The sequence below is a fragment of the Polypterus senegalus genome, chromosome 7 (assembly GCF_016835505.1).
Source record: "Polypterus senegalus isolate Bchr_013 chromosome 7, ASM1683550v1, whole genome shotgun sequence".
Classification (NCBI taxonomy): domain Eukaryota; kingdom Metazoa; phylum Chordata; class Cladistia; order Polypteriformes; family Polypteridae; genus Polypterus; species Polypterus senegalus.
In genome coordinates, this window is record NC_053160.1 from 90,004,576 (window position 1) to 90,029,779 (window position 25,204).

General features: G+C 38.5%; 1 protein-coding gene across 1 annotated transcript; it reads right to left on the reverse strand.

The window, feature by feature from the left end:
- Positions 1 to 203: 203 nt before the first annotated feature.
- LOC120532708 (peptidyl-prolyl cis-trans isomerase C-like) lies at positions 204 to 23,231 on the reverse strand. Its single transcript, XM_039759007.1, has 5 exons — positions 22,949 to 23,231; positions 22,313 to 22,426; positions 13,306 to 13,399; positions 12,599 to 12,783; positions 204 to 1,125 (listed from the first exon to the last, which is right to left on the reverse strand). Exons 1-5 carry the CDS (start codon positions 23,060 to 23,062, stop codon positions 997 to 999), a joined length of 636 nt encoding a protein of 211 aa, XP_039614941.1. The 5' UTR covers positions 23,063 to 23,231; the 3' UTR covers positions 204 to 996.
- Between the last annotated feature and the right edge of the window lie 1,973 nt (positions 23,232 to 25,204).

The window sequence follows — 25,204 nt, forward strand, 5'->3', positions numbered from 1 at the left end:
GACAATACTGTCTATGAAAATAGCATCTTGTAGATTAGTATATGTGTAACCCTTGTCCAGCAGTATACACTATTTACCGTTAGTAAATAGTTTATTTTACGTTTACATGGAATTAAAAGTTGAACATTACCATATCCAGTTGTGGACCACCAGGGGGCGTACAGCTCCCCAAACCCCCAGACAAAGCAGACACAGAAGCCAAGTTCAGCACACAAGACACATTTATTCCCGTGAGAGACAGCTTTGCCTCGTTCCCCACATTATCACAGTTCCCAAGCACAACACAATGATATCACCCTTTCTTCCTTCTCGCTTCCTTGTTCTGCCTCCACTCCTCTCCTGGCAAGCTTCGCCTACTTCCTCCCGACTCTGGCTCCCCCCGTGTAGTGAGGTGGCTCCTTTTATTACGCTCCTTGGAGTGCTCCAGGTGGCTCATCAGTGTTACCTTGAATCGCTCTTAGATGTGGTGGAAGTCCAGTATTGGGTTCTACAGCTCTCCCTGGCAGCCCCCACGGAACCCAACAGGGTTGTACTAAAGCTCTGTGGTGCCACAGCCGCCCAGGAGGGCTGCCTTCTAGCGTACCAGAGGAGGTACTGCTTCACAGATGCTCTCCCCCCTGCTCCTTCCATTCCATTGGCATCCCGGCCAGGTAATGGCCGTGACCGCCTGTCACACAGTATAAACATTTTTTTACAATATAAATCATTGTGCAGAATAATGACAAGTTAAAATGCCTAACTGCAATTATAGTTTACTTTGAGTACATTTATCTATTCAAAAAAAGGAAAAAAAAAAAGAAAAATAGAACATAACTTTTTATTTATTTGTTTAGAAAACAGTCATACAGCAGAATACAACAGAAGCATCTTACATGACCAAAGTAAACAAACATCATCTAGCTGTGCATATTATTAGATCATCTATTTACTTCAGGTTAATCATATGTTTATTGGGGCTTCAGGCCATTTTACCATGCAGCAGTTCCACATGTTATCCTACCAACCATCCAGTTCAACCACAAATGGTTCTTTAACATCAATTTTGCCGCTGTTAATTATAACACAGTCCTGGAAGGGTCGATTCCTGTCATCCGTGTCCTGGAGTTCAATTGTGTGTACTACAGACTAAAAATGAAAATAAACAACATATTAATAAAATGTTTGGTGTCATCTATTATAATGTTCTCTGAAATATATCTAATGATCTTGCATGAAAAAATAAACCATTACATGTATTAATTTAGAAAACTACTTTACACCTTGGTAGCCATGACTCACAGCTCAATTTTGAAAGTCAAGAGAATGTCCAAGAACAGTTTTACTTTGTATCAAATGGAGTTATCGGATAACCTTCTCACTTAACTCTTTTAGGGCTAATTGTTTTTTGTTTTTTTTTTTGTTTCTTTTCTCCCAGGGCTGAATATTTTTTCAAAAACTAACTTTTTTTAAAAAAAGAACACAAAGCAATTGTTAAAATATCAAATAGGCAAAAAACATTTACTTTTGACAAATGTTACTGTCTTGCATGTTGTATGAGCTTACATACTATACGATTTCACATACACGTTACACAGCAAAGTCCTGCAAAGTATGATATCGCTCAAAGCAGCCAATTGCATGCATTGCCACATTGCACTGCTTACAATACAGTATGTGTTGCACTGGTGTTTTGTTTTCAATTGTCTGTTGCTGTATTTTCTCACATATATTGTTAGTGTGTACTGTAGAGAGAGACAAGTCACCCGTTTGACACCGTGCCATGCCACTGTCACCAAGTTTTCTGCCCACATGAAAACCGTATTGTCACCTCTTTTCATCTTCAGCCTGTCTGGCTTCCAACTGTGAAGGCATGTGTCTCCTGTTCACCCTCACTGTGCCACAAGCTCCAATTCCACTGCTCTGTAGCTCCATGTACAATTCTGGCCATGTATAAAAATTGTCCATGTGTACAACATGACCCAAATGTTCACAGCCCTGAAGCAGCTCCAGCACAACCTGACTTGTCAAGGGACAGTTCTCTCTTTGAAAGGAATACTTTCCTGTATATGTAATTACTTTCAGGCAGAAACAAGTGTTTGCTTCTGCCAGTACAAAATCCTTTATGCCATACTTTGTGGGCTTGTCTGGCATATATTGGCAGAAAAAAGGCATCCCTTTTATTTTACCATAGATTCATTCACAGACAAATCACGGCCAGGCTGATAAAATTGTTTATATGTTGGTTCCACAATGTCAAGCAGGGGCTGAACTTTATACATGGGGTTATAGCCTGGCTCACCCCTTAGGATTTGCTTCTGGTTATCACAGTAGTGAATAAAACTTTGCAGCGACGCGTACCTATCACGTGGGATAACCTGTCCAAAGCCACCAGGGGACAAAGCACATTTGGACCAATGCTCCCTGAAGTTATATCACCAGTCCAGTCCCATCTCTATTTGTAATGCCACAAAGCCCTTCATCTCGTCTTTTGTTGTTGGTTTCCACTTTGAAAAACGAGAATGCAGTACAAGCACAGCCCGTGATTCAGAAAACTGCTCTGCATACCTGTTTGTCTCATCTGACAGTAGCTGAAAAGCAGCATCAGGAGAGAGCAGCCTGAAGAAGTCCAGCGGCTGGTAATCTAAAGAGTCCAACAGCAAGCCATGCCTTCTTGTGAAGTCCGGTACCCAGTTTGGCTCCCACGGATCAATGTCTGGGTATTCCTCCCACACGAACCGTGCCATAGGTGCGTCGACTGCACGAATGCGCTCAGCTGGCAGCTGATCAGCTGGGGCGGCATTGGCTGGTGTCCGATCAGCTGATGCCAGTTCCTCATTCTCTTGCTCGATCTCCTGATCACTTTCAACAAAATCAGATTCTGAAAAATCAGAGTCCGACTCAGCAATCATGCGCAAAACATTGTCTGCTGAGTATTTTCTTTTCTACAATTGCTTCGCTCCCTCGTGAGATGTCGATGCCATCTTGCCTTTGTTTACATTTCAAAACACATGCACACGCAAGGATTAGATGCCGAGTCAATGAGTCTTACATTCCTCCAAGCAGAGAGGGAATGCCTGTGACGTTTTGTCGCTATTAACAGCCGATTGTCGCCTTCTACCCCTGCACGTCGACTTTTGTCGACATGTGCCCTCATCCCCTCCTGTCGACATCCGCCCTAAAAGAGTTAAACAGTTGCACTTATGCTCTCTTCTTCATGTGCCCAAAGCCTATCCCAGCGGCATCAGTTCATTTTTTACAGCACTCATCTCAGATTATTTGCCAAAATTTCCAGCTATAATTTCCATAATTGAACATACAAGTTACATTAAACACACAGTACATGGAAGAATTTCAATTTGATTAACACAAATAAATCATGAAAATATAGTCTGTTATGTTTTACCCAGGATTTTTTTCCCTGACTTTTCCTGATGTTTGTAGGTGGTTCTGTTGGAAGTGCACTTGTGACAAAATACAGATGGTCATACTAACAAAGTATGAGAACACAAATCCAGGTTAAAAAAAATGATAAACTTACAGATGAATGTTGTTGCTACTCCAGGAATTTGCACACATCCTCCACTCCCCTTTTAATGTTATGCCACAGTGTCCCTTTCCCTTTGGTATGGCCCTTCTGTTTTATGGATGGTTCCCCAAGAGGTGGAGCCACGTGGATGTCACTGCTGCTGAGACCTCCCCCATGCTATTTATTCTGTCAAGGAACAGGCCTCAGTATCAGTCACTGAAGTCTGGTAAGAGTTTATTTGTAAGTATTGTGTTGATTTTCCAATTTCCTGATATTTTTCAGCACTGGTACTTTTGGATTGTAATTGTGGGCTTGTTTTCTGTGGACTGTCTCACAGTACACTCCTTGTTGTTCTTTTGAGCATTTTGGTATATTTTCTTATTTTGCCAATTAATATTCTTGATTATGAAGATCTTTGTCCTGGATTATCTACACAAGCCGGATGTTTCATGGTTTCTCTTCCTTGAGATGCATTTTAGAACATTTTAGAATATTAAAAGCAATCTGAATTCTAAAAACCAATTTCCCTATTTTGGGCATGGTCATCCTGCAGGCTGCTGGTTGCTGTTGGAGACTGGTTAATTTGGGGTGAAGCCATCCTGAACAAGCTAGAAGAGATCCTGACCTGCTCTGGTAGCACGTATCTCGTTATGTGTGCTACTCTCACATAACAATATTATATGCACATTGTAACTGAGATATGACCAGTTAAAAATAGAAGAGCAGAAAACAAAAAACGCAGTCAACAGCATACTGAAGAAAATTAGCACTTGGGGTAGATCCCCAGTCAGTTAAAACAAAAACAGTCACCATGAAAGCTCAACAAATCTATAGTTCTGGTGACCTAGGTTAACCTACCACAAACCCCTTGATACTGCTGCTGCATTACAAAAGTAATTCAATAAAGTTTCACTGTTCTAGTTCTTGCAAACAACATATCACTAATTGGAAGAAATGTACTAGGTTAGTGGTCTCAAACTCTGGTCCTAGAGGGCCAAAGTGGCAGCAGGTTTTCATTCTAACCGGTTTTTTTAATTGGTGACCAGTTTTTGCTGCTATTTAATTCCTTTTCCTTTCATTTTAATTGATTTGTTTTTTAAGATTTGTTCCCCTGAATTTCTTTATCGTTCCTCTGAATTGCTTCATTTCTTTCCTTAAATGGCACCCAAACAGAAATGAAACTTGAAGTGAGTGAGCCAACAGAAGACAACTCAGTCAGGGCCTCAAACTCTAACCAATTTCACTCCAATCAGGAGCAGATTCTTGTTGTTAATTAAACCTGTTCTTCAATTCCATGGCTTGTTGCTGCTCTCATTGTGCAGTGGCATACATTTCCAAAATTATTGATTTTCTCTTTTCTAAGAGCGTTGTTAAAATGTGTCACACACGTGCGCTTGTGAGTCAACCAAAGGGACTAGGAAAAGACAATTCCACGCCAGGCCAGGGGGTGGTGGGGTGCACTGAGCCTCTTTCTTTTCTCTCCGCAGACCAAACACGAGAAATGCTTCCTGTCCCGGCCCAAAGATGTCACTTCCTGTCCCGGCCCCATGGACATCACCTCTTGTGAACCAGCTATAAAAACCCTTCAACCTTCATACTTAAGCAGTTCTGTTTTGGACTCTAACCAGTACACATTGTACTCTACTTTACAGCCTTTTGCAGCCAGGGAAATTATATGGGTGGCTGCCCTGAACCTTCATTGTGTGTCCAGCTGTTTCTTTCACAAATGTTTTGTGAACCTGAGCAGAGCAGCATTCCTGAGATCTTAATCTTTCTTTATTTTCAGATATTGCATGATGGACACAGTTTGCTGGTCATGTTTTGGCTCATTTTGTATCTCATTACTGTTTGACTGGTAAAAAAAAAAAACAATTGAGGGGTCTGAGTCTTCAAGCACAAGTCAATTAAAATTAATTCAAAAGAAGTTAATTAGCAGCAAAAACAGGTCACTAATTAAGAAAAGGACTAGAATGAAATCCTGCAGCCACTGCGGCCCTCCAGGACCAGAGTTGGAGACAACTGTACTAGGTTTAGTAATGGTTAAATCACTGTTGTGTGATCTTTTGCAAAATATCAAATGAGCAATGACTTTGACACGAACAATCAATTGTTTTGTGCTTCTGTTAAGTGTAAAAAATTAAATGAGACCTTTGCTGTAGCAGCAGAACTTGAAACACATCAGAAACCTTGACCATGTGTGGCTGATTTGAAAAATAATATACAAATTTGCTTAATCATTAAGTACACTTCTAAACCTGAACCTGCAGGTTTAGATACACAGGTCAATCAATAAAAAAAGTCTTACAACTATTTATCAAATATACTGTATAGACATTTTGAATCAGTAAAGTGTTCATTTTAAGAAAATTGTGATTTTTGCATTTTTAAAGCATCCTTATGCTATTAAAAGGAAATAATTATTTTATCACAGATTCTTGGAACTATTTCTCTTAAAGTAAGAACACATTTTCTTTTTCGCTTGTCTGCTCATAGCCTTCATTGTGTGCAGTTACGACAGCCCAACAAGTTCCCAACGCCAAGGTATATTCTGCTTATAACCCTATTTTTGCGTCTACATTGTGATTTTTTCAACAGTTATTTTCTGCCATGACTTGTAATAAGAGACAGATGTGCCCTTACATTATATGATTGTTTTATTAAACGGTGCTTACTTGTCACCCACTACATTCAATGTTGTTGTTTTACATAGCCTACAGATTGAGATTCATACCGAGTGTCAGCATGGTGGAAAGAGCACACAAGAGTTTCATTGTATTCTGTACAAATAACAATTCGTAAACGCATGGGGGGAACATGCAAGACTCATGCAGACCATGGCACTGTGAGGCAAGAAAAAAAAAAGCTCCCTAAGCAGCGGTGGTAGTAGCAGCGCTAAGGGCTATTTTGGCGCATACCGCAGACGCAATACAGGTAGTCCCCAAGTTACGGACATTCGACCTACGACTTATGAACAGGGCCGCAGCTGTGACGCTGCAACTACCGCTCCGTTATCTTCAGCCTGGGGACGCTGCAAGCTATGGCTGGAAGGAGGCGATTTCGTTGCTCGGGCAGCTTCTGGCAGCAAGGGGTGACCCGTTGTCCATAGTCACCAGGGCCACAGCTATCATTCGTGTGCAGGACAGAGGCTTGATGGGCCGATTCACTGCCCGCCCACCACGCCATTGCAGCTACTGCTCCTGACTGGACGCAGGCAGATGGAGTGGAGGAAGGCGTTTCACTACCCGCCCACCACACACAGCTGCCCTGTTCTTTTTCGTTCATTCTCTGGTGATGATGCAAGCGGTGAGGCCATTGAGGGTGAACGGGGCAGCTAGGGGTAGCATTGTAGTGTGCCTCAGGTGGCTGCCTGTTGAATGGGGGCGGTGGTGGGCGATTCACTACCCACCTTTGGCCGCACCGCGTTCGTTCTCGGTGGGTGGACGCTGCAGGCAGCATAGTGTAGTGGAGTGACTGTGTGGTGGGCAGGTGGTGAACTGCACCTCACCACCTCCATTCATTCTCAAAAGCAAGCCTGCATGTACTGTTACACACATGGCAGGAAGTTGTCAGTACATCAGACGTGTTGATGACGGGTGCCTTCCTGCTGTGATAGTGTGTACAGTGCAGTGCAGAAGAGCTCATCTTAACCTTTTGTCTTCACCCTTCAAGAATGTCTCTGAAACACAAATCTGATGCAAGTGCTGGTGATACAGTAAATAAGAGAAAAACCATAACCATTGAAAATAAAGTAGAAATAATAAAAGGTCAGAGAGAGAGTTGAAACTCCATCATTCATTGGCGGAGCACTTGGTTACAGTCGGTCAATATTTATGAAAATAATGTACCTGTTCCAACTTACATACAAATTCAACTTAAGTACAAACCTACAGTCCCTATCTCATATGTAACCTGGGGACTGCCTGTACTTGCTGAGCCTGTACACTATCACCTTGTTTGGAGGCTCCATTAGCTGTACCTCGCATGACAGATTACTAGTATAGTTTACTAGTACAGTTTGGTAGAAAAATGCTAAATAACATTGTGCTCCTGATGCGTAGCCGCTAAGGGGAGCTGTGGGAAAAAGTGCCTCAGAGCCTGGGTGAGAAGAATGAGGTGGGAGTGCATGTTACTACATAGTGGAAGCAACTACTGAAACAGTTAAATAAGCTTCCATAAGGTCAAAGAAAATAAGTGATGGTAAATGTGCCTTTTTCAGTTATTACTGCCTAGTTGTCTACAGAACACAGACAAATCAGGACTTCTAATTTCAACATTAATAGCAATGTTTGGTGATGGCCTTCCACAGAGTATCCACTCATGGAAGAAGACAAGCAGCACAGCCAAGTGCCCAGTCTACGTTTAAAATGGCTGAATGTCACAACAATGATTTAATTTCTTATTTTTTCCTTCGTAAAATTACATGGATACGCTGTTTTGCAATATGTGTGCAATCTCAAGATGCAGGTCAATACTTAGCAACATTTCTTGCTTGAAAATTTAAATATTTGGCAAATTTGAGGCTTTTTCTTTCACCTATGAAACTGTGTATCCATGGCCTCACTGAAAGTTGCAAGAACAGGCAAGAAACTTTTAAAACTTATTAAAAACAGTTCCCTTTACAACACAGTTTTATGTGGCCAATTAATATATATATAGTGCCATGATTGTGAAGAAACAACTTTGACTTTCATTAATCATTTCATTAATGATTAATTAATGAATCAATAAAATAGTCAATGGATTCATTGTTTACAAAAAAATCATTTGTGGCAGCCCTAAAGTAAAGCAAGTATTCCTTGTTACACAAAATTTAGACTGATATTAAGCTGCTTGTCAACATTTCTGGCATGTAGATTTCAAAACAGCAAATAAAAATGAGTTCATCAGCATTTAGGCTGCCTTCTTACTCCCTTGGCTCATATCAAATAATGTGCCAAGCCTTTTTTACCCTACTAACAACAATGCTCTAAATTTCAGCTCCCTAATAGCTATTCTTTCTTTAGATAAAGGAAAAAACACATTTTGACCACATAACATTGGTACTTATATGTACTCTTCCATCATATGGTCCCTTTTTAAAAATGATTAAAATACTCTTCTTACTTAGATATTTTGCTACTTCTAATATATCCTGTGCCCTTCTAATTCTCTAGTAATAATTTCACCATCCTATGTAGATGCAACAATAACCCTGAAGTTGAAGTTTGTTACAATAAAGTTATTAAGTCTAAAAATTGCATCCCAATCTAAGTTGAAATGTTTTTGAGCCAGTTAGTGTCATTACAGACCAGTAAGAGTCAATGTTTCTATTATTAATGTGTCCTCAAATATGCTAAAACCCTGCTTTGATAATTGGTTTCCACTTGTAGGAACACCTCTGTGTTATCAACTGCTGTTGCCTGCACTGACAGTAATTAAGGTACAAGATTGCTGAGGCCTGAACTGAAGCAGAGACTTCTGGCCAAAGGGAAAGTGACACTGTGGCATAACATTAAAAGGGGAGTGGAGGATGTCTGCAAATTCCTGGAGCAGCAACAACATTAATCTGTAGGTTTATCATTTTTTTAACCTGGATTTGTGTTCTCGTACTTTGTTAGTATGATCATCTGTATTTTGTCACAAGTGCACTTCCAAAAGAACCACCCACAAACATCAGGAAAAGTCAGGGAAAAAATCCTGGGTAAAACATAACAAACTATATTTTCATGATTTGTTTGTGTTAATCAAATTGAAATTCTTCCATTTACTGTGTGTTTAATGTAACTTGTATGTTCAATTATGGAAATTATAGCTGGAAACTGGCAAGTCCTCTGAGACGAGTGCTTTACAAAAGTGAATTGATGCAGCTGGGTTAGGCTTTGGGCACTTGCTCCATTTACTTAAAGAAGAGAGCCTTGGTGCGACTGTTTACGTGAGAAAGTGATCTGACAACTCTATTTGATACTAAGTACAACCGTTCTTGGACATTCTTCTGACTTTCAAAATTGATCTGTTAGGATCCTCTATTGGTCACAGGGATCTGTGTTGGAGCCGCCAAGCTTTGTGCCAGTAATAGTGTCTGCTGTACTTGTATTGTTAGTTCACAAATTTGACAGACTTCATATGGCACATACAAACGACAAAGTTTTTTAACACAGCACTCGCCTCAACTCTATCCAGACCAAGATAACATTTACTGACCACAATGTCGATACTTTGAAATGTTCGGCCGAGGTCAACACTCCTCGAAAATCACAAACTGCAGGTGATATGCTCTCTTCTAATAACAAGGAAATAAAATCAAGGCTAACAGATCTTAATGTGACATAGTTTAAGAGAGAATTATGATCTCGCCAGAGTTAACTGAAGGGGCTCGTACTATTTTTTTTTTCTAGAGTTCTTCATGGAGCTTCTAGGCCGTGAGATTCTGACTTCTCCACCAGAGTTCAACAGAGTGCATCAGGGCTCTATAGCAAAGCCATGCATTGGTCACGGTGCACAATTTTTAATTGTCAGGCTTCACCATTACCAAATCAAAGAGTTTATAGTGCAGGCTGTGAGGAAGCGTCGCAAACTCCAATAATGTGGTGACAGAGTACTTATTTTCCTGGATATCAGTAGGATATCAAGGCTAACTTTTAAGAGTGGAAAAGTTTTTGTTGCTTCATCCCATGACGCTTCGAGTCACTCGCAAAGGAAAAACCTTACAATATTATTCTGCAACCGCCAAGAAGCTGAAGACTTTTACAGAGATTTAAACATTTCACCTACTTGATATTCAGGTTCATATATAGTTACAGCTGACTTTTCTAAAAATTAGATGCCTTGACACAAACTGAGAATTCATCCTTTTCTTAGGTTTAAAAGTTATTCTCCTCTTCATTTTACAGGCTGTTTTTGCTTTAATTTTAAATTTAAACAGTCCTCTAGTAAACTACCATCTTAACCGTGACTGTATTTATGTAAGGATATTTGTCTATTTGTTTATATATGAGGTCTGTATTCAATTTTGTCACTCGATATAGTTAACTTTGGATGTGTTGTTTTTGATCAGCTGTTACATCACTAAATTGCTAATTATACTACAATAAACAATGGATGGATGTTTGATGTACTGGTATATTACAGGCTCTTAAATGTAACCTGGAGTGGTTATGGAAGTTTATACTTGTACAGTGAATGTTATGTGCACTTTGTTATAACTGTAGTACATCGAGTTTATGATTGTATTGTTTTTTATTTTTGTTCCATTGATTCTTCTAAAGGACTTTTATATTAACTTGTTCTTGCAGGATACAGGGCTATGAAAATGACTTTGCCTATTCCGATGCTAATGGCAGTCTTGGGGAGGCTGTCTAAAACTACAAGGTGGGATAGTTATTGGTGGAAGTTATCTTGTACATTAGATTATTTTTCTTTCATAATTAAAACCCTTGATTTCAAAGTGCAGCTGTCAATATTGTATTTTTCTATTTTAATGATGTTTTCTTTTGCCTTGTGCTTAGATGAATACTAAGAAGGGTGCAATTAATTTTATTAGCTGGAACATTACGTGCCTTGGCCACACAAGTAAGCGTTGCTTTCCCATCTTCAGTAACTGGATGTGGGATAGCAATTTTGCAAGAGGTGCACCTTCATACAACTAATTTCTACAGGGGAGGAGTGAATTAGGATAAATCTACCACTCAACCTTTCATTCTAAAATAAGTAGAGTAGCAATTTTGACGAATAAAAATCTTCAACACAAATGGATATGTTATTGTTATAGGCAAATTAAACAACACCCCCTTAGTCATATCTAATATACATGTCCCAAATTGGGATGGCAAATATTTTTTTATTCAGTTTTTCTCTTCCCTACGATCTTTAAATACTTGCTATCTTATTATAGGTGGAGGTGCTGCCTACAGTCCACTTTAGATAGCTGCTGCCTCTTCAAAGTCTGCTGAAGTCATCTGAAGATTTCTTTTTGAATATAATGTCTCATACCCTTTATACTTTTTTTCCTTCTGCTTGGGAATACCTATTTATTGCTCAGTTTGGATTTCTACTAGATATTGTACGATTACCCAAACAGCTCACATATAATATGGCCTTTACTACTTTACTAACATCCTCTCTTATCCTTACACAATTGTAATAGTATACAGTTCTGTTGCTTTACTTTTGACCAGGGATAGAATATATTTTGCTTAACAGGATAAGGTTTGACATACCCTCAATAGATTTATCTGCCATCATTTTTTTCCTTTATAGGAAGACTTAGTTTCATACTTGGACAAGATCATATTATCTGTCAGTGATGACGATAACTAGTTTATTGTTGATACAAAGTGTGCATCCTTTCAAGATTTTCCTTTTCTTTTTCTGGCTGGAGAGTGAGCTGAGATTAGGTCATCATTATATCAAAAAGACAAAAATAATGTTTTTTATTCAGTTTACTATATTCAATTATTATGTAATATAGACTGTGAGAGAAGTATTTTTGGATTTTAAAAACATAATTATAATAAACAAGACAGTATTTACTAATAACTACTCAAAAGCCAAATAATTATAAAACATTTTATAAAAAGTTAGGCCATGTCGTACGGAACTACTTAGTAATGCACAGTTTAACTGTGTAGATCGAACAGGTGCGGAGTTACTCTACAGCAATCAAATTTCACCTAAGTTGTGAAATAGTTTTTTTTATTTAAATACATAATGTCTTGTTAATATCAAATGAGTGTGCTGCTGCTCTGAATACAGGTCCAGTATCAGGTACCCTTTCCGTTTGTCTCTGAACTTATGTCTTACACCACCGAATAAAATATCACTCTTGTAAGAATAAGTTTGATTCCAGTCGATATTCAATTTATATCTTAAATGACTGTCAACAGTAAACACAGCATGGATTAGATTTGTGCCATATGTAAAATGTGCATAAATGCAGATACATTACACCCAGTTTGGAAAGTTGATTGAAACGTAAGTGCATTGACAAATAAAAATCAGTACTCCCCCATCATGTTAGCCTTTAAAGGGGAATTACAAGTTTCACCTCATATTTCCACTAAAAGGAAAGAATCCAACAATTAATTACTGACAGTCTAATTTGAAATGTTATCTTACCATTCCTTCCAGGACCTTTCCAAACACAACATGCTTGCCATCCAGCCAAGGTGCTTTTGCTGAAGTAATAAAAAACTGGGAGCCATTGGTATCAGGTCCTGCATTGGCCATGCTTACCCAGCCAGCTCCCAGATGCTTTAATTTAAAGTTTTCATCTGGAAAGGTTGCGCCATATATGCTCATACCTAGAACGAAAAAAATTCACCCTGAGTTTAACTTTATTTCTCTCTCATTAAATGTGTACACTATGTGCATATTTCACTTTCAAATATATAAAAAGATTTACGTTTTGTTAAAAATGCATACTTAATTAAAAATATGCTTTGCTCTCATTATCTCAATACACCACTTCTTCACTTAGTATTAAGTTATAAATATAGCAGTAATTGTTTTGAAATATAGATTTGAAAATTATTAGAAACTGTTTTACTGAGATATGCCACTATGCATGCAATAAACTTCAGTGTTTCTTGGGTTCATCTTTGCCTTTTATTAAACACCCAACCATCTGAAAGTAGTACAGCATTCTAAGAAATTTAGGGGCATGGAGAGCCACAGCAATATTGAGTGCAAAGTGGTAATAAATTCTGGACAGTACTTCACAGAACACATTTATGTACATAACCTAAAACATTACCTAAAATGTGTAATACTACATTTGGTAAATTTTAGGGTTTCTGGCCAAGAAAAAAAGAGCATTACCACACCTCCTGTTCCATCTCCAGCAGTAAAATCTCCTCCCTGTATCATGAAATCCTTTATGACCCGGTGAAATTTACTTCCTTTATATCCATAACCTTTCTGCAAGTGAAAAAAATACATTCTTATTTTATAATCTTTTCAAAATAATTGTAACACGATACCATATTTAAGGTGCTACTCTATGATTAGTTATATGGTATTTGCACACCTTTCAGTTAAGTGTCATAAATGTGATTTAATTTCAGTTAATGACATTTCTACAAGATAAAACATGTATAAAAGGCCATAGGAAGGCTACATTCATTATAATTATTGTATATATGGAGTGGATAGTTGTAGTTGCTGGCTCGTAAATCTGACATTTATTTAATCATTTTACATACCCTGTGGAGCTATTTTTGCCACGTCAGCCATGTCTATAGCTTAATCCTGCAGCAAACAATTCTGCACTTGCATTCTCAAATTGCAGGTTATAGCTCTCAGATGAAAATAGAGAATTAGCTTAAAGAAGTTCTGATACACAATTTCTTAGCCCAAAACATAAAGAAGTACTAATCAAAATAACTTTTATTCCTACAAACATGCTGACTCCCCAGCAACATACTATGCTTCTAAAGTTTCTGCAACCATGATTTCCTTTGCAAACACTGATTTAAAACTGAAAGTCAAGTAAATATATGAAGCAAAGAGATCCTAAATAAACATTTTACTGCTATTATTAGTAGTTTAATAATAATAATAATACATGCCCTGCGGTGGGCTGGCGCCTTGCCCAGTGTTTGTTTCCTGCCTTGCGCCCTGTGTTGGCTGGGATTGGCTCCAGCAGACCCCCGTGACCCTGTAGTTAGGATATATTGCTATGACGGATTGATAATAATACATTTTATGTATTTGTAGGCGCCTTTCTAAACACTCAAGGACACCGAACAATAGTTAAAACACAGATTATAAACAAAAGTAAAATACAAAAATTTAAGTCAGACAGAGCAATTGTAATCAAAGAGAAAGAAAAAGAACTCTTAAACAAATGAGTTTTAAGTTTAGATTTGAAAAGTGAAAATGATTCAATATTTCTAAGCTCAGATTGTAGTGAGTTCCAGAGCTGGGGAGCAGAGCAACTGAATGCTCTGCTCCCCATAGTGGTAAGACGGACGAAGGGGTCAGTCAAGTGGATGGAGGAAGAGGATCTAAGGGTATGGGAGGGAATGGCAGCATGGAGGAGGTCAGACAGATATGGTGGGACAAGGTTGTGGATAGCCTTAAATGTTAGTAGGAGAATTTTGAATTGAATTTGAAACTGAACTGGAAGCCAATGAAGCTGCTGCAAAACGGGAGTGATATGGTGAATAGAGGGAGTTCTAGTAATGATGCGGGCAGCAGAATTCTGGACCAGTTGAAGCTTATAAAGAGATATGCAAGAAAGATCAAAGAAAATGTAATGGCAATAATCCAGACAAGAAGTGACAAAGCTATGAACAAGGATAGCAGTGGTGTAGGGAGTGAGGGAGGGGCGAATACGATTAATGTTATGCAAGCGGAAATATGCAGACTGGGAGATGCTATTGATGTGGGACTGAAAGGATAAAGTACTATCAAGGATGACACCCTGACTCTTAACCTGTGGGGAAGGGGAGACAGAGGAATTATCAATAACAAATGAAAAATGATCAGTTTTGGATAATGTTGATTTTGTACCAATGAGGAGAGCCTCGGTTTTGTCACTATTTAATTTAAGACAATTTGAAGAAAACCAAGATTTGATTTCTGCTATGCAATCAATAAGTGAGAAGGGTGGAAGCAGTTGGTTTGCTAGTGAGATAGAGCTTTACAGCATTTATTTTTTCAGAAGACTGTGTTGTAACAATTCATGGATTATGTCATCTCTTTTGCTACTGGCCAAACATTTTTGTCTATCTTATGCATGATATTGTTGACATTATTAAACTTTGTGGTGCCCAAAGTGTCTTTTCACATTAGTGGGTCTAAAAACTGCCCAGGCCATTACAATGCATTTTTGGCATGTAAGCAAAAAACAGTATGTCCAACTGAACAATCTGAAAAGTAAAGAAATTAGTTTGATTTCTTAGAGATTATTGGTCAAATCCACGAGTCAAACAAGGAGAAATTAATTTCCAACACTTTCCCAGAACTTCTAGGCAACTTGGGATGTCTGCTTTACAAAAGTATATTACACAATTGGCACTTAGGATAGAAACTGGGCTACATCACTATGTAGAAGTTTCCCAGAAGATACATGAACCAAAAGAACATTGGTAAGTCAGCGCTTTGTGCATAATACATTTATTTGAATTTTCTTATTAATTTATGCTTGCAGATTGTTGTGAGTTGCTGCCTTATTTCTTAAAATTGTTTACAATTCTTCAAAAAGGTGAACTGTGCTCCAACAGATCTTGTGGCTGCCTTTGAGGTATTCAGACTTCAAATATGGTAGCCTCAATGTAAACACAAATGTGAATGACATCGTGTTTTAATTTACTGTATATTCAGACTTTTTTATTTCAAAAACAACACTGTATGATGCTTTACTTTAACAAAGCTTATATTGTATTATAACTATTATGTATATACTAAGATCTTCCATTCTGGCACATGTTTGCTGTTTTTTTATCCAAATATGACCTGCATTTGATTGTTACCTCATCCATGATTGATTCCTGCCATACACCCAGTTTTGTCTGGATAGGTTCCAGCCTATTGCAGCTTTGACCTAGATAAGCAGGTTCGTGAGTAGGTACATTGTTGTTTTTCTTTTTTGTTTAGTTACAGCCTAATCCCTTTCACTACTTAAACACATTGCTTTATTCGCCTCCATCAAATATTTTTTTTACCATACAGTAGATACAACTTCTCTGTAGTTCCTATATAATTTTGTCTGGGTCATGTTCTAATAGGTGTTTACTGACTTCTAGATTTTTAGCTTCATGCTTTATTCAGTTTCTTACCCCTGTTTTTAAAAAGGTTTACTGACTAAACCGACTTATATTTACTCAACTATTAACACAAATAAAATCAGCAAATGCCCATTTATCCATTCATTTGTGTTCTGAAATGCTTAATCACAACTTAAGGTCAATATAAACTATAAATGTGTGTAATATAATTTCATATTTACCCTAATAAATGATTAGCATTTATTCTAAATGGCATTATGTCACATTTCCAGACAGAAAAAGCTAATTTGACCTAAAAATAATGTAAATTGCATGTGTACTGCTTCTCAAGCCCTTTGCTTGACCACAAATTAAAAGAGAGCCTCAAGTTACTGAATTTAATTATAAATCACATAATTACTGCATATGTTTACTTCATAAGACATGCTTCAACACAGACTACAATTTCTATGTCATCTTTGAACTCTGGCCTAGACCACACAATACATCTCATAAAAGTGCATTTAAGAATGCTCAGAGTGTACACTGTATGGTCTATGAGTAAATGCCAATATAATGTACTAAAAAATGCCTACTTGATTACGGAGCTAGAAATCCATAAGCATTTTCAAGCATCTTCACTCGTTATTACTCTTCCATTTTCTTAAATCGTTAGTCCAGTACAAGGTCATGTAGAATCAATGACCTTGCTGGCAGGAACACGTGCCATACATAATCACAACGGAGCATTTGGATTTGCTAACCACCCTAAATGCATGTGTTTAAAAAGCTGGGATACCTACTGGAAGTTCATGCTAACAGGCTGAGCAGAAGCAAGGCCAACAAGGAAAGTGACAAAATTGGAAACAAACTAAACTCATATCTCTTTTGGGTGGTAATCCACTGTGCCACACCATTTCCTTACAATACAATCAAATTCTCAAATGAATACTAGGGTAGAGATCATTGGATAGATCATTCTTGGTTGCTGTCACTTTCAGCTGCATTACATATTTATTCACCTGTGCAACGTAAAATGCTTTCTAAACAAGTATTCATAATTTCTCTCACCTGAACGTGTTCAAGCCAAACAAGTAGTTTAGATAACAAAGAAACCAGATGGGTGAACAGATGCTATGAGTGGGGCAACCCCACCCATATAGACCAGCTTGTCACAATACTAATACACAGCTTTGCTAATTTCATCCATTCATCCTTCAATCCTGCCATTACCTGCACCTTCTTAATACAGTTCAGACTCACTGATACTTTTGTGTCTTATCCGAGTAACAAGGGGCACAAGGTAAAATCAATTTTGGATTGGCACCAGCTCACTGCAGGGAATATTCATAAAAAACACACTCACGTAGGGCAAGTTTAAAGTCACCAATTCACCTAACAACATATGGCTCTACTGAGCTCAAAATTCAAACGCTAAGTATGAATACAAGTAACAAAGATGTCAGACTAACAATAAAGTCCAATTACAGCCGTAAATTAGTCTCAAATTAAGAGAATGGTTACAAAAAACAACAATTACTGTAGTCCTTAATCAAGGAGCCCCTGCGCAATGTATGCCTAGGTGTTGTATCTTCAATTAAAACACATCTCAGCTACAGTACCTCATTAAACTTACACAAGTATGGAGATGCCATTAAGACTCCACATAAACACATTAACCCACAAATCAAATATCAAATGGACACTTTGGGTTTGTGGTCTGTTTTAGACTCCCACAAAACTAGTATATTGTAGCAATTTTCAAAGTTCAAGATGGCTTTCTTTTTGTTCTTAAACCCAAATAAAATTGATGAGCTGTTTAGTGTTTAAATATGGAACAGGGTAATGATAGCATATAAAAATACTTTCACTTATTCAGCTTAAGGAGACCATAAACACTTAACAGGTACAACTGTCTTACACATGTAATTGATTGCTTGGTCAGCAGCAGGATTATAATGCCAATGTATTGTGTGTCCAAGTGTCTATGGAATTCAAACAAAGAATTGGCAAGTAAAATATTTTAACATGCCATGGAATTTGTAGCCAAAACTTCCAGCATGACTATATGAGTAACAACAACCCTACAGGAGTTTCAGTTTATGACAGAGTTAAGTGTGCATAGAGAACAGACACCCACCCACTTAAAAGTGTGGTAAGACAGACCTCCGTACACAGACAGACACCGAATGTCCAAAGCACACACGTTTAATGACTTCTTTGTCTTTAAACACCACACAATGCTATAATCAGCCCAACTCAGTCCCTTCTTTTCTTTCTCTGCTGCTTCTCTTCTGTCACCTCTACTCCCCTCCTCACAAGCTCCGTCTCCTTCCCCTCGACTCCGACTTCCCTAATGGAGTGAGGTGACCCCTTTAATCATGTTCCGAATGTGCTCCAGGTGGTCCATGATTAACTTCCGGCAGCACTTCTTGGTATGGTGGAAGTGCCGCGTGAGCACCCAGAAGCACTCCGGGCATGCATGGAATCTTCTCTGGCAGCACTTTTGGTTGTGGCGAATGTGCTGCATTCCAAGGCTCCAAGATCCTCCAGGCGTCCCCTGGCAGGGCACTATTCAATAAGGGTGCGCACAAAAAGGAAAGCTTCAAAAGGGCAACCTCAACTGAGCTGCGTCTTGAACAGCTCGTTGCAGGTCGGCCTATTCCAAGGCCAAGGAAGACCTACAGAGACACTTCGGAGCGAATTAAATCAATTGTCCTTGATTATGCTAATAGACCGAATCTCGAATATCTACGTGGCACTGCACATAATCTACAGCTTCAAGTGTAACACAACAATGAGTAAGAGCAGAAAACAACGAAATATAGAGAGCTTTAGAAATAGTTTGTTAGAAGTTCATGCATTAATTAATTGGATGTTTTAATATTCTTGCTTTCGCCTTTTTATACGTTCAATCATTGCCTTTATCTATATCTAATACATTTTCTTCACAAATTTGTTCCAGATATAGCTTGTTAGAAGTTAATGCATTAATTAATTGGATGTTTTAATATTCTTGCTTTCGCCTTTTTATAGGTTCAATCATTGCCTTTATCTAATAAATTTTCTGTAATATTTTTGTTGCGTTTGCCTTTATTCGCTGTGCCCAATTGAGGTCGCCCTTTTGAAGCTCGCCTTTATTTACGCACCCTTATTGAAGGATACCCCCCTGGCAGTGGCCATGGACCCCAGCAGGGTTGAGCTTCTATGCTCTGGTCCCGTGACCACAATACAGACCAGGGTGGCTGCCCTCTCGTGGCCCTGGGGAGGTATTGTCCCTCTCCCAGTCTTCCCAAGCGTCCTGGCTGAGTAGGATCCCCAGCTATCCGCCACAAAAGACAACATCAGTCCAGAGGTCAAAAACTAACTATTGATGAAAGAGGCCAAAATAGGTCAACATATTTCATTCAAAGTAATAAAGGGCCTTCATCTACCTAGCTAAAAACTAAGTATTGTAATGGAGCACAAGGAGATACTACATGCTAGATAACAACGATCTGATCTATCTTGACATTAATGTGGTGTAGCATCAAATGACCAATAAACTCTACTTCTGTCTGTGAAAAAAATTGAAGGTACAGTATACACAAAGCAGGCTAAGGAACACAAACACCAGAAAACTGATAAAACCTTTGCCTGAGAGGACAGTGAAAAAGCCAAAAAAAAGAAAAACAGTCAATGAATCTATCCTTATAGGTGTTACTGTACAGGCTGGCAGCAGCATGTAATGGTGTGACGGGTTGTGTTTTGTTACACTTACTGGATTTTTTTCTCTAACATAATATTATTTAAATGCTGAACATCAGAATAGTGATGCTAATTTGGTACATCCCTTCGTCGTAGCACTGTACTCAACTGCAGATAGGTTTTTAAAGCAAGATAATGTTCTATGCCACAAGGAGATAAAGTTCTAGCTAGTCTCCAGCTGTAGGACATTTTGTGGTCTCAGATCTCAATCCAAGCGAACATCTGTGAAATGAAATGGAATGAGCTAATTACAGTGGAGATATGCCAAAAGCTAATGTGCTGTAAAACTGTGGGGAGTACTGGGTCTGCGTCACTGTGTTTCTTTCAACATCTTGTTGAGTCCATACCCAGTGAAACTGAGTTACTCTAACAGCAAACGGGGAACCAACCGTAGGTGAAATGATTATTTAACATTTTGTCAACAGTAACATTTTGTTGGTAGATTTTTCTGTTGTCAGTTATTCATGTACATTTTCAAATTAAAAACTGAGACTTTTAAACAAACTTTAAACCCTTACTCTCAACTTCTTGGACACATAAACAAACTCAATTAGTGCTCAGTTATAGCCACAGTACAGTATCAAGAAATACATAAAAAAAAAAGAATTTTCCATGAACTAATAAAAAGGTGAAATATTTGGTATCACAAAGCTCTAATTTTAAGGTCAGTTTTCACTTTTTCAGAGAAACCGAGGAAGGTTTCAAGGGGACACTGCTGCCAACAGAATTTAAATTTGGAATGTAATTACATTTTAATCAATTGCTAATGGATGGATATATCGCAATATTGATAAATAAAACAACCTTTCTGGCAGTGGGTCTAGTATTCAATGAGAAATCTGCTTTTGTGCTTTGATTCCAGTTTAGGGGTATGTCATAACTTATGATTTTCCAATGTGTGTAAATATTAATTGAATAACAACTCTTGACACTGTGTGACCCTGAGCAAGAAACTTCACCCATCTGTGCTTCATTTAGGAAAAACAAATGAATTGGAACCAATTATATGTCAAATGTTGTAAGTTGCTTTGGATAAAAGCATTAGCCAAATACATAAATGTAAATGTAAATGAATGTGATGTGCCTCTGCCCTCGTCATGCTGTTATGCATACTACCATTTGACACCATTTTTAACTACATTTGAATTATTTCTAATTCCCCTCATATCACAGACTTTAGCTGCTGTGCTCAGCGCACACTTGAGCCAACAGTTCAACTCCCTCCTGTGTCAACTCTAGTTGTTTCTCCTTTAACAACGTCACATTAACCACAATGACAAATGTGTGGCACATGCAAGATTTGCCTTCATTTCTTTTAATGAAATCACTTTTTTAAGAGCACTTTCAGTGTCATTAATTCAGTAGTAATATTAGTCACCCTGAGCACCATGCACCTTCATAATGACCGCAGAGCTTATGGTGTATTTTATAAGCTGTAATTTTCAGCTACGCTGAGTAATCACTCTAATATTTACCTAAATGACTCATTATTAAAAAAAAAAATTGCAGTCCTAGAACCAAATCACTATGAGGTAAATCAAAGTGGACACTTGATGGAGTTAAATAACATCCTATTTCAGGTATCAAAATAACCTACAAAATAATTTCTTTCTCAGAAAAAGAGAACTGCAATTCAGCAGATGAGTATTTCTGTCCGGTATCAGCAGCACTGAAAACACTCACTGAACTATCACAACAAAAACAAGAGCTCATAATTATAGGATTCATTTTATTTGATTGCTTGCTGAATTAATACGTAGAATAACTGCATACGTTGAAACATGTACAGCTCTTTAATTACACCATCTGTACAATTTTTAAGCTGTGGAATGCAGCCTTACTTCACCTAAGCAGATTTTTATCACCCCTAGCATTTGTGGTCTTTAGATATAAAAGACTGGCAATTAACAGTTAAAATTGTTTTATGTTTAACTATAACTTGCAAATAACACATAACAAAGGAATGAAATGCTTCACCCTGAGGACAGTATTCTGAGTGTAAATGTATAGAAAACTCGTCAAAAATATTGTTGTTCAAAACTGCAAAAACTATTATTGTCTGCTGCTTGCAATTAAGAAGTAAGGAACTTTGCTATTCGAGTTTGACAACTCGATTAAAACAGTTGAATAATAAAGAAAAACAGGCAATTTTTTTTTTTTTAAGTGTAAACAGTAACAATGAATCCATATCACTCACTGTCTGATTTTAGACAAAACGTGGCACAGAAATGAAAAATTAAAATAGCGGCTGGCTTTTCATGATCCGTAAGAGATGAACACACCAGCTGGGCTTTCTCTTAACTTCAGTGCTATTACAAACTTCACAAAAAAGTGTAAACCTTAGGACCGAAGCGTCGGGTCTGTTAGTCCTTACCTCGCCGGTCGCCAGGGCTATGAAGTTGTTCACCGTCCGGGGCACAACTTCTCCAAACACCCCGATTACTATTCTTCCCACCTCGTGTTCTCCCACTTGGATGTCCAGAAACACCTGCAGCGAAAGCACATGAAATATTTGTCATTCTACAAGCGAACTATGAGCACACCCCCAGTCCGTCGCACTGCAGCAGAGCCGCAACGCCTTAGGCCGCCTGACCGTGGACACCCTTCAAAAAGCTACACATATGCAACGTGCAAGTAAAACGCAAGAAAGAAAGAAATGATAATAAACAGATCTCGGGCATATAACACACTTAGACACAATGCAAATGTTTATACATGTCGTAATAAGCTTTTTTCCAGAATAGGTCACCTTACGAACACGCCGGTATTTGAGTGTTCCTCTATCTGCACGTATACTTTACACACAGCTGATTACTGCAATGGTTCTGAATGTTGTCGAGAATTTAAGAGGAAGACATTCCCTTTTATCAAAACTCAACTCCTTATACTGTACATTTCTAGTCCGCACACGTTAAATCCAACAAACATAAAATGCAACTACATCTGTCAAGAAGGCAACCCGTCCGAACCCAGCGCGACTGTCCCGTCACTCCCTCGGAGAAATGCCAACCTTTGCAGTTACTTTCGGTCCTCTTTTCTTTTTGCTGCAGCTGACGTCTCCGGGAATGGTAAGCAAGAAGAAAATAAAAGTACACAGGCTCAACGTCGCTTTCGGTCCCATCATTTAAAATGCAGTGTTGGGATGCGCTAACAATTCCCTGACCCTTTCCGTCTGACTTGTTCTAGAAATGTTAACTCCTCACAAGAGACTTCCTGCAGAGAGACAGAGAGAGAGAGAGAGAGAGAGAGAGAGAGAGAGAGAGAGAAGGGAGCGGAGGCAGATCAGAAACACCACCTCTTCCCAAAGGCTTACGAGTTTTCATTTCGTGGCATGTAAAGGATTTAGCTTTAGCACCAGCCCCCAAACCGCGCTGCTTTTGTAGTTACGTCATAAGGAAAACGTAGCGGAAGGATTGGTGAACATATTAATAACATTTTGTACAGATGTCATTACCGACTACAAGAAAACTCTTCTGTCTATTAAAACTTTAAGGAAGTTTAAAACTGAGTGAGAAGGTTACATTAATGGAATAGTTTGAAAACTAAAGAATTAGTCTGAACGAAAGCCGGTTGGAAATTGGACTGGATGGAAAGTAGAAATGCTTTTCATTTAAGAAAAAGCGTGCGTGGAATAACAAATCATAAACCAGCAACAGCTCTTTATCCGACACAGGAATCAGTGTTTGCTTTTTGGAGACAGCCGTCTACTAGTCTATCCTTGTTGGTGTCAGCAAGAGCAATCCACCAGTCTGTGGATGTTAGAGACAGCTACGGGAATTAAATCTCTATATAAAGCTATATACACTTTCCAAATGTAGTATAACGGCTTAGCTTAAAACAACAAAATGGAGTTTTATTTATGCACACTTTGTAAAATATTGAACAACTTCTTGGTAGTTTGTTAACCACTGTGAAAGAAACAAAACGAAATGGAATGGTAAAAAAAAATCGCCAGGCCTCTGTGCAGTCCCTTTTTCATTAACTCTGCCTCACCAAAAGAGGCGACATGGAAATTAAATTTATCAGTAGCCATATTTATCTATAATTCGCCAAGGACAGGCTCATGCATTTTTGCTGCCCTAGGCGAAACTTTATATGGTGCCACCAAAACTGTAAAACCTCACCAAACCATTTTATAAATGTACAATTATTGCTATTACAGTATACCTTTTAATATAATATTACCAATTACAGTATTACCATTATATTAATATTATTAATTATATTACCAATAATATTAATATAACATAATAGTAAATGGGTTAATTGCCAGATGGTAGCATTATTTTACAAAGGGAATATCACTTTTAAAATGTATATATTATATACTCAGCAAAAAAAGAAACGTCCCTTTTTCAGGACTGTGTATTTCAACAATAATGTTTTAAAAATCCAAATAACTTTACAGATCTTTATTGTAAAGGGTTTAAAAAATGTTTTCCATGCATGTTCAATTAACCATAATCAATTAATTAACATGCACCTGTGAAATGGTCGTTAAGACCTTAACAGCTTATAGAAAGTAGGCATTTAAGGTCACAGTTCTAAAAACGCAGGACACTAAAGAGACTTGTCTACCGACTGTGAAAAACACCCAAAGAAAGATGCCCAGGGTCCCTGCTCATCTGAGTGAACGTGCATTAGGCATGCTGCAGGGAGGCATGAGGACTGCTGATGTGGCTAGGGCAATAAGTTGCCATGTCCGCGCTGTGAGACGCCTAAGACAGCGCTACAGGGAGACAGGAAGGACAGCTGATCATCCTCGCAGTGGAAGACCACGTGTAACAACACCTGCACAGGATCGGTACATCCAAATATCACACCTGCGTGACAGGTACAGGATGGCCACAACAACTGCCCGAGTCACACCAGGAACACACAATCCCTCCATCAGTGCTCAGACTGTCCGCAATAGGCTGAGAGAGGCTGGACTGAGGGCTTGTAGGCCTGTTGTAAGGCAGGTCCTTACCAGACATCACCAGCAACAACGCCGCCTATGGGCACAAACCCACCTTCGCTGGACCAGACAGGAGTGGCAAAAAGTGCTCTTCACTGATGAGTCACGGTTTTGTCTAACCAGGGGTGATGGACGGATTCGTGTTTATCGTCGAAGGAATTGAGCACGTCTGGGACCTGTTGGATCGCAGGGTGAGGGTTAGGGCCATTCCCCCCAGAAATGTCCAGAAACTTGCAGGTGCCTTGGTGGAAGAGTGGGGTAACATCTCACAGCAAGAACTGACAAATCTGGTCCAGTCCATGAGGAGGA

Bases quoted from the DNA above. Each gene is read 5' to 3' on its own strand.
- LOC120532708 (XM_039759007.1), bottom strand. From the start codon at position 23,062: ATGATGGGACCGAAAGCGACGTTGAGCCTGTGTACTTTTATTTTCTTC. The intron at 22,427-22,948 runs GTTGGCATTTCT...CTTTCGCTGCAG, and splicing joins GACCGAAAGTAACTGCAAAG to GTGTTTCTGGACATCCAAGT. The intron at 13,400-22,312 runs GTAAGGACTAAC...TTTCACTTGCAG, and splicing joins TAGCCCTGGCGACCGGCGAG to AAAGGTTATGGATATAAAGG.